The 11,203-nt window shown below is 35.3% G+C and overlaps 1 protein-coding gene across 7 annotated transcripts in view; it reads right to left on the bottom strand.

Moving 5' to 3' along the window:
- Positions 1–1,667: 1,667 nt before the first annotated feature.
- LOC123534002 (carboxypeptidase D-like) overlaps positions 1,668–11,203 on the bottom strand; it is a 47,075-nt gene continuing 37,539 nt past the window's right edge. For all 7 annotated transcript variants that reach the window (XM_045316020.2, XM_045316017.2, XM_045316023.2 and 4 more), the window contains one exon: positions 1,668–8,503. In XM_045316020.2, coding sequence (XP_045171955.1) covers positions 8,321–8,503 — 183 coding nt within the window. In that variant the 3' untranslated portion in view covers positions 1,668–8,320. The remainder of the gene's footprint in view (positions 8,504–11,203) is intronic.

The following is an 11,203-nucleotide window of genomic DNA, read 5'->3' as shown; positions in this document are numbered from 1 at the left end:
TCACTGAATCCCTGGCAGGTTCTATAATTATGAAGGTCGTCAGTAGGAACTCATGCTGGAAATTTACAACCTAATTTCGACAATGTGTGGTATTTTCGCTCCAACAAAAAGAAACAGCACTAAACTTTTACTGTATTTTCATTTCACCATGACAAACATAGAACACTCACAAATCAAGTCTGGTAACAAACATCATAACCAACATGACAGATAAATATACTATAGACACACTTGCCTAAATTGGGAGCTAGGTTACAAGGGTAGGGTAAAGTAAATGGCAAACATTACTTAGTGCATTATCTAAGGAACTATATTATGGGCACAATAGGTCAAGAGAACCTAGGAGTCACATCTGCTACATGAAAGCTGTCACGGATGACAATGTTTTACATTACTGCTAAGCTTTTGACATTCCGAATATTTCAAAATGCTTAGGAAATGAAGAAATATGTTGCAAGGATAGGCATCAGGATTGCATTGTCAAAACAATTTAATAATAGTCTAGTATGCTTCACAATTTTGGCAGAAAACATGTGTTAAGGAATATAGATCTACATTTAGTGCAAAGGATATTAAAATACTGATATTGATTTAAGTCAAAATAGGTAGATCTAGTTGCCAAAGAAACATGCAGGTTTTTTAGTAATAAGAACTAGGAGCTGCGTTCAATAAACTCTTGATGCCCCCAGTGGCATCCTTGTCCTGTCGTGCTAAAGCCCAGGTATTTTTAAATCGTTCGAAAGTGCTAAAAATTGACTCCCCTTTAGCAAAAATAAAAATAACTCCACGCGCATACATTTAGACGAGATGACCCTAAAAGCTACAGAGGTCATATACTGACCACACGTATTCATCCTATAAAGTTGGACAACTGTACACCAAACTGTTCTTTGGATATTATGCGGAAACCGTTTTCATTCTCAGTATCCTTGTTGCTTCTGACTTTTGACCTACTGATCCAAAACACATTAGGGATCAGCTAATGACTACCCAGTAGTCCCATAATAATCTTCAGTTATTAAGCTGAAACCATTTTCAGTATCAAGGTATCTATAACCTTGAGCTTTGCCTACTGACCCCAAAACAAAACGGCTCATCTATTGACCAAAGGAAATCATCCTAAGAAGTTTGGCAATTGAATACCAGAGTGTTCCCTAGCTACGGAGTCTCAAGGTCAATGTGACCTTCACCTTACACATACAGAACCCCTAAAATATAAGAGTCATCTACTGAGAAAAGGAAAAAAGACAGTCATCATACAAAGTTTGACAACTGTAGACCAAATAGTTCTCCAACAATTGATGGGGAACCAATTTTCAGCTCAAAGTCACTGTGACCTTGAACTTTACACTACATGTAGATTAAGCGAGTAAAAAAAAAGACTGATTTGATGGAAAAATGCATGTAAAATACAGTACCTTTTGCTTACAAAAATGTCCTAAAAAGATTGATATTGATACTGGTGCTGAACAACTGTTTTTGCCTGAATTAGATCACATATCTGAAACAATATATTTAATTTCATTTTTTCTGCTGAAGATTGATATTACCTTGAATTGTGTTGTCCCTTACAAAATGCAAATGTTCCAATGGCTTACATACATATGAAAATGGCAAGTAGGGAATTTCACTGAAATATGGCAAAAGTAGCAAAACAGTAAAATAAGTCTTGAAGCTTGATCAATTTTATTTTTTCTACAAAGTTCATTATAAACATAATTAAGGTTACAGAAATGTCTGCTATAAAATTACAAACTGAACATAAAAATATCAGTGTACTGACTCCACAATGTGTGAAAATACAAGCAAGGTGGCACTAAAATATTAAAATATCAGTACACGAGGCACTAAATTGTTACAATATCACCATACTGACATCTGAATGCTATAATATCAATATACTGCATTTGATTTTTTGTTGGGTTAAATATAACACTGAAACATTTGTAGGTCGACCCCAAGTGTCCCTGCCGTTATTATATCATGCATTGTTGGGTTCATATGTAGAACTACCAACCCTACATAAGCCAGCTGGATGGAGGATTCTACACTTCAAGCAACTTTCGAACCCAAAAGGAAACTGACCTGAAGTAAGCAACCTTATCCACTCAGCCAAAGAGGCCCACTAAGATACTAATCTGATCAGGATGGATATTAAACATGGCTAGTCTTTATACATATACACTTTCTGTGAAGAAAGTGGCTATTCTTACGGACCCGTAGGAATAGCTTGCAGGTAGTGAAAAACCCGCAGATGGTTATTCCTATGGCAGTTTTGTATTACAATACATTGTACTGAAGTCACTCAACTGATATATTTTCAACCGATTTCAGAAATGACATGTAATCACATTAAATCAATTAAAGGGCAATAAACATGTTTAGAGTGGTAAGAGATTTGTATTATTATGAAAAATTTGCATGTATATACACGAAACATAGATCAATGATTCTCAAACTGGTTTAGCTGAAAACACTTGGTCAGTATTTTTTAGTATTTCAATATTAATATCGTATGTATTTACATCTAAATCTGTACAACCAACGATCGTTTTCTGATTTATTTAGAAGACAAATTTCAGTTAAATAAGTATATTTTACACTTACGATAAATTCGTTGTATTAAAATTATTTGTTTATGTAACAAATGGAAGTAATAAAATGTAATAAAATGCGTTATACTAGGGGAAATCACTTCCCTTTTTTTGTCTTCTCTGGATTTCCTTAGCAGAAAAGTAAAGAGGTTGGGTGAAATTATATCACTCGAATGAATTCAGTCGATCTGTAACAAAAAACTGCCATATGTTATAATAACCTAGGAATAACCACCTGCACACTTTTCATATTTCGTAGGGAGAACGGTAGGAATAGACACATGCGGGCTTTTGACTATTCTTACGGCTCTCCCGTAAGAATTGACTGCGAGGCTATTCCTATGGGACCGTAAGAATAGCCACTTCCTTCTGTGAAAATATACTGTAGTAATCTGGCTCACACTGATATTCTTTAAATGTTAAATAATTCAAAGGCCTTAATTTCAGAATTAATATTCTAGAAATTACTGGTTATAAAACATGACAGTAATATATCTTCTGTGTGAGTATGCAGCATAATCTAATGGCCTGAAATCTTTCAATAATACATATGAGCCGCGCCATGGGAAAACCAACATAGTGGGTATGCGACCAGCATGGATCCAGACCAGCCTGCGCGTCCGCGCAGTCTGGTCAGGATCCATGCTGTTCGCTAACAGTTTCTCCAATTCCAATAGGCTTTAAAAGCGAACAGCATGGAGCCTGACCAGACTGCGCGGATGCGCAGGCTGGTCTGGATCCATGCTGGTCGCATACCCACTATGTTAATTTTCTCATGGCACGGCTCATATACTGTACATACAGTAAAACTTGGATATAGTGAACTTAGCAGGACAATGAAAATGAGTTCCTTAAAACTGTTTTTTTTTTGGTATTCATATAGCCAACAGTATGTTATAACTCTGGTTGACACATTTAAAGTTGCATACTAATTTAGTTCATCTTTGGTAAGTATAAATGGTTGTTTCCCATTTCATTATATCAGATGTTTTAAATTGAATATTTCTGTTTTACTACTCATATAATTTGTATGATATTCACTTGTATGCTCCTTCACTCAAAGAAAATTCTTTTTCAAACATTCTTGTTAATTACAACAGTAGACGTTCTGACATGACATGTCATTGTTTTAGGAATTACATTATTGGCCATAAGAAGAACAAGAGTGCTAGACTTTCACAAAATAAGCTCGTCATCAAAGTTGGCCTAATTCAAGAGGCATAATCTAAGAGTGCCTGAGGCGATTTGGCTGGTTATCGAACTTGGTCCAGATATTATGCCCACAAACATTGTCAGCAAGTTTGGTGAAGATCGGATGAAAACAAGGGCTGTAATCCAAGAATGTCTGGGACAATTTGGTTATTTATTGAACTTGGCTGATATTATGCAAAAAACATTTTCATCAAGTTTGGTGTGTGTGTGTTCAGGTTTAACGTCTTTTTCAACAATTTTTCAAAGTTTGGTGTAAATCGGATGAAAACTGTTCAACTTAGAGAGCGAACAAGGCTAAATTCGCTGTTTTTCAATTCAAGAGCCATAATCCAAGAGTGCCTGGGGTGATTTGGCTGGTTATCAAACTTGGCCAAGATATTATGCCCACAAACATTGTCATAAAGTTTGGCGAAGATCGGATGAAAACTGTTTGACTTAGAGAGCGGACAAGGCTAAATTCGCTGTTTTTCGAGTAATTCTAGGGCCACAATCCAGGAGTACCTGAGGCAATTTTGCTGGTTATCACACTTGGCCGAGATATTATGCCTACAAACATTGTAAGCAAGTTCGGTGAAGATCCGAAGAAAACTCTTCGAGAGAGCGACAGGGCGAAATTCGCTATTTTTCGAGTAATTCAAGGGCCATAATCCAAGAGTGCCTGGGGCGATTCGGCTGGTTATCGAACTTGGCCGAGATATTATGCCCACAAACATTGTAAGCAATTTTGGCGAAGATCCGATGAAAACTGTCGATTTAGAGAGCAGACATGCTTTGGACGCCGCCCGCCAACCACGGGTGTTCAAGGGGGGTATAAACAAGAGCACCGCCTTGCGGGTGCTGACGCTCATCTGATTTTTTTTGTGTAATAGAAATATTGTCCTACCCATGATTTTCTAAGTCTAAAAAGGGCCATCATTCTTGCAAAAAGCAGGATAGAGTTATGTTTCTTGATGTACAGTGTCCACTTATGATGGTGAAAAACTGTTGCAAGTTTTAAAGCAATAGCTTTGATAGTTTATGAGAAAAGTTGACTTAAACATAATACTCAACCAAGAAAATGATTTTCTAAGTCCAAAAGGGGCAATAATTATTGCAAAAAGCAGGATGGAGTTATGTTTCTTGCTGTACAGGGTCAGCTTATGATGGTGAACAAGTGTTGCAAGTTTCAAAGCAATAGCTTTGATAGTTTAAGAGAAAAAGTTGACTTAAACATAAAACTTAACCGAGAAATCTGATATTTTCTAAGTCCAAAAGGGGCCATAAATCTTGCAAAAAGCAGGACGGAGTTATGTTTCTTGCTATACAGGGTCAACTTATGATGGTGAACAAGTGTTGCAAGTTTTAAAGCAATAGCATTGATAGTTTAGGATAAAAGCTGACCTAAACATAAAACTTAACCAAGAAAACTGATTTTCTAAGTCCAAAAGGGCAATAAATCTTGCAAAAAGCAAGATGGAGTTATGTTTCTTGATGTACAGGGTCTGCTTATGATGGTGAACAAGTATTCCAAGTTTCAAAGCAATAGCTTTGATAGTTTAGGAGAAAAGTTGACCTAAACATAAAACTTAACCAAGAAATCTGATATTTTCTAAGTACAAAAGGGGCCATAAATCTTGCAAAAAGCAAGATGGAGTTATGTTTCTTGCTATACAGGGTCAGCTTATGATGGTGAACAAGTATTCCAAGTTTCAAAGCAATAGCTTTGATAGTTTAGGAGAAAAGCTGACCTAAACATAAAACTTAACCAGGCAACGCCGACGCCGACGCCGACGCCGACAACCGCTCAAGTGATGACAATAACTCATCATTTTTTTTCAAAAAATCAGATGAGCTAAAAAGAAGTGTCACTATAACTATGTTCTGGTATTTGATACACACTTTGTAGTCAAAATAAATTTATGAAATAAAATGTTTCATTCTTATTTTTCTTACATGCATGTTAAATTTCATTTATTTTGATCTAATTGTGAAAGAAGTCACACCATTTAAATGATTAAAACAGCAAATCCAAGAGTACCCCCATGCTGAGATAAATCCCCTTGGTCAGGAAATCCTGGGATATCCTGGTCAACTTTATAAGTCAGGACACAGTCAGAAAAAGTCAGGACTTAAATAAAGGTAGACTGGAAAAGCCAGGAATATCCAGGACTTTAAAGAAAAAGCCAAGGCATATGAAAACTGTGTTGTCCTGCTATCAGGAATTCCCAGAACATTTACTGAACTTGTTGAAAGCAAGAAGTCTTGTAAATTCCTAACCACCAGGATTTATTTCTGCATGTGGTGTTCCTTAAAACCAGTTACTTTTCTACATGAATTACTGCCTTCATATCCAATAACAAGATCTTTAGAACTGAGTTTTCACTTTTATGGAGTTCTCTGTATCCATAGATTTTATTTGAAGCAAAGCAAGCTAAAATTCAGAAATAAAACTTTGTTCCTTATATCCAAGTTGTTTTTTTTATATCTGAGTTTGAAGTAACCAAATTTTACTGTACAATATCATGCTATATATAGAAAATGTTACACTGCAAAAGATTTGTGCAATATCAATACTCTGGCATCAAAATATTACAATATCAGTACAATGGCACTCAAATGTAACAAAATGTGTAAACTGGCACTCAAATGTTACAAAATGTGTAAACTGGCACTCAAAAGTTACAATATGTGTACACTGGCACTCAAATGTTACAATATGTGTATAAACAATATGTGTACACTGGCACTCAAATGTTACAATATGTGTATAAACAATATGTGTACATTGGCATTCAAATGTTACAATATGTGTACAAACAATGTGTAGACTGGCACTCAAATGTTACAATATGTGTAAAAACAATATGTGTACATTGGCACTCAAATGTTACAATATGTGTATAACAATATACACTAGCACTCAAATGTTACAATATGTGTATAAACAATATGTGTACACTGGCACTCAAATGTTACAATATGTGTACAAACAGTATGTGTACACTGGCACTCAAATGTTACAATATGTGTACAAACAATATGTGTACACTGGCACTCAAATGTTACAATATGTGTACAAACAATATGTGTACACTGGCACTCAAATATGACAATATCTGTACACTGCACTCAAATGTACTACACTCGTACAATGTCTGTAAAATGGCACTCAAATCTTACATTATCAATAAACTGGCACTGAAATGAAAATGTATCTGCAAACTAAATACATGTTCATAGACTCTTCATTATAGCTACAGTAAAACAATATTCCCTTCTTGAAAATTAGACAATGTTGCTGTTAAAACATATTTAGTATCCACACTGGTAATGCACTGAACTGTCATGCTATGAACAACATAGCACCCTGGTATATGACTGAAATAATAAACTTTTCACAACTTTCATAAACAGCTCTGTTTCACACAAAGATAAGAACCTGCTAATTCACCACTGATAGTCACTATGAAAATATATACAATAAACACAAGGGTCAATATAATTCAATCACCTGTGTACACAGACTAGAGAAATTTTATCAAGATTCAGTAAAAAATAATGATGTTCATGGTTTTACCGAGATTTGGCCTAGTGTCCCAGTGTTCAAATTGAGGTGAACCACCAGAGACTGCCACACATTTCATATAAACAAAGATTTCATAAAACTCAGCTAGAAATGATCTACATCAGGTAGAAAATTTGGCTTCTAAAGTGTTTAAAAAGAGTTCCCTATAATTTGACCTAGTGACCTGCTTTTTGTCCCTAGATAACCCAGAATCTTCATTCTCCACTTTCCAAAATTTTATTGAGGAAAACTTTCTAACTAAGTTTCATTCAGACTGGGCCAAAATTGTTACCTCTTAGGTGGTAACATTAAAATTGCTCAAACGATCAAAGCCAGACTAGCCATCTATTCCAAAGCTCACTGTGAACCTTTGTTCAACATGATGCCAAAAATACACAGAATTTAAAATTATATTTGAATACTAGTAGTATAAAAGTTTGTTTAACGAATATTGTATATCAGACCAATCAATGCAGAAACTTTAACTTTCCTAAAATCTCTGATAAAAATGTTAACATGGTAGACTAAAACAACAGGCTAATTTTTAAATGTTAAAATAAATTTCTTTTGCATAATTATTAAACTGGTTAAAAGTATCTGTTATAAATGAACTGTGGAAAGTGCATTTTTAAAAAAAAAATCATTCAATTTTTGTGATTTTTTATCAGTGTGAATTCAGGTCTTGGCTGGATAACTGAAGAATCAGAGTCTGTCATTTACTCTCATATTGTAAGTGATTTACAGTAGTTATTTAGACTTATCCATACCAAATACAATGCAATAATTTCTTCATTTCTCTTTTTTATGACATGAATTTATACCAGTCATTTCTCAATCAGATAATACAACATTTAATCAAGAAATTCTTTTAGAAAGAATGAATCATCATTAATACACCTGAAGAAATATGAACAGTCAATAGAAAATCATATGACAAAAAATGACTTGATATGTAATGACTAGGTATACATCAAGACCATAACGCTGTTATCACACTAAATATCAATGGTATAGTCCAAGGGAAGTAACCCATTGCAACTATACTGCTAGCACCACTTATCTCCCTCTTTCCTAGAACAACATCAAGGTGAGTAACTTCTCCTTCCCTTACTGTAAACGTCTTGCTGACTGCGATGTAATCTTTGTATTTTACCTGAAATATATAATTTTATCACACGTTTGACGTCGCGGAGTGTAATCAAGTCATTAAATAAAAATTATAATATGCTAGTGTAATAAAGCTTTGACATCAACGTCATTTATAGTATAGGAGACGTTGGTCAAATTGACTTGTTATACAGTAAAAGAAAGTAGAATTTTTGATGTTTGGAGAGGAAAGGCTAAGATGTGATAAAACGAATATTACATTTGTGACTGTCCACATTGAATTTATTATACTCTTTGAATCGAATTGATAAAATGCTCGGCAGAGCCTCGCATTTTATTATTTTATTCAACTTGTTTAATAAATTAAATATGAAAAGATACTCATGTAATAATTATCCTATATATTTTAAGCTGTCAAAAGTAAAATTTACTTCAGAATTTCAGGAACATTTGTGTACAGCTTCCTAGTATGACTTTGTGCCAGCCAATCACGGGAACATGACACATGTACATCTAGAAACTCTGTAGGTCCTCTATCCCTGTAGCAATTGAGGATGAATATTACCAGTATTTAAGCAAGGAAGACTTTAGTGTGTCATGCTTCAAAATTTGTTTGTTATGAAAAATGTATTTTGCTGTCTTTAAGTACACCTGAAAGAGTTTTGAAAATGTTAAAAGTATATCAGGCAGGGTTTGGGGCCATTTATTTATAAAAAATACACTTTTTTACTTAAACTGTCACACATATTCTGCAGGTTTTTGTATTTAATATAAGTCTTTCAAAGATAGTCAAACTTATTTTGATCATGCAATGGATTTGTTCAAGACTGAAAACCTTTTCTTCTTTAAATACACTGAGCTCTTCATACATGTTAGGATTCATTTAGGTTTTAAGTTTGATTTTTCTAACCTGGTTGCCCAAACAGGAGAAACTGTTCAAGTGTAAGTATAAATTTAAAGTGACTGGCTTCCAGATCGTTCGACAACAAAAAACAAGAGCGCCGCCTAGCGGGGCAATATAGGCCCTAAGGGTTTCATCAGAGGATGGATGCAAAATTTAAAGAACTTGACTGTTGAAGCTCAAAGGACAGGAACAACAAAGGGAAGAAATTCCAAAAAAACTTCTAAGTCCACAGGAAAGGAACAACAAAGGGAAGAAATTCCAAAAAAAAAAGTTCACAAAAAATATCCTTACCAGGTACAGGTATGTCAAAATACACCTAAAAATTGGAGGTACCATCCATGTTGTACCACAGAAAAGTGGTATCGGTTTTTCCCTACGTCCAATAATAAAAAAGTTTCAAAATAAGCTATTTATAGTAACATAAAAGGGAAGTAATTCAAAAAAAATTATTGTAAGTGAACAAAAAAGGGATCTGTCAAATAACAAGCGGGCCATGAAGGCCCTGTATCGCTCACCTGACCCATTGACCTAAAGATCATCAAGATTCACATTCTGACCAAGTTTCATTATGATATGGTCATAAATGTGGCCTCTAAAGTGTTAACTAGCTATTCCTTTGATTTGACTCCGTGACCTAGTTTTTCACCCGACATGACCCAGATTCGAACCTGACCTAAAGATCATCAAGTTTAACATTCTGACTAAGTTTCATGAAGATACAGTCATAAATATGGCCTCTAGAGTGTTAACAAGCTTTCCCTTTGATTTGACCTGGTGACCTTGTTTTTGACCCCACCTAACCCAGATTTGAACTTGACCTACAGATCATCAACATTAACATTTTGACCAAGTTTCATTAAGATATGGTCATAAATGTGGCCTCTACAGTGTAAACTAGCTTTTCCTTTGATTTGACCCGGTGACCTAGTTTTTGATCCTACATGACCCAGATTCAAACTGGAACTTACGATCATCAATATTAGCATTCTGACCAAGTTTCATGAAGATACAGTCATAAATGCAGCCTCTACAGTGTTAACAAGCTTTTCCTTTGATTTGACCCGGGGACCTAGTTTTTGACCCCAGATGACCCAATATCGAACGCGTCCAAGATTTCATCAAGGGTAACATTCTGACCAAGTTTCATTAAGATTGGGATAAAAATGTAACCTCTGGAGTGTTAGCAAGCTTTTCCTTTGATTTGACCTGGTGACCTAGTTTTTGACCCAGATGACCCAATATCAAACTCGTTCAAGATTTTATTAAGGGTAACATTCTGACCAAGTTTCATCAAGATTGGGCCAAAATTGTGACCTCTAGAGTGTTAACAAGCTTTTCCTTTGATTTGACCTGGTGACCTTGTTTTTGACCCCAGATGACCCAATATCGAACTCGTCCAAGATTTTATTGAGGGTAAAATTCTGACCAAGTTTCATTAAGATTGGGCTAAAATTGTTAACAGTCAAATTGTTGACGACGGACAGATGATGACGGACACAGGGGGACCACTAAAGTTCACCTTTGAGCACTTTGTGCTCAGGTGAGCTAAAAACAAGAGTACTGCAATGCAGAGCAATATACATAAAACAAAGACATATATGACTTTTGACCCCTAAGTGTGACCTTGACCTTGAAGCGAGTCATTCGAAACATGTGCTCTGCATTTTGTCTCAGTGTGGTGAACATTTGTGTAAAGTTTCTTTGAAATCCTTCACACAGTTCAGGACTTACAGAGCGGACACGAAACACACTGATATGACCTTTGCCCCCTAAGTGTGACCTTGACCTTGAAGCGAGACATCCAAAACAAGCGCTCTGCATGTCGTCTTGGTGTGGTGAACA

Source organism: Mercenaria mercenaria, chromosome 12 (genome assembly GCF_021730395.1).
Source record: "Mercenaria mercenaria strain notata chromosome 12, MADL_Memer_1, whole genome shotgun sequence".
Taxonomy (NCBI): domain Eukaryota; kingdom Metazoa; phylum Mollusca; class Bivalvia; order Venerida; family Veneridae; genus Mercenaria; species Mercenaria mercenaria.
The sequence above is the reverse complement of the archived record's forward strand: the minus strand, read 5'-3'. Positions and strand labels throughout refer to the sequence as shown.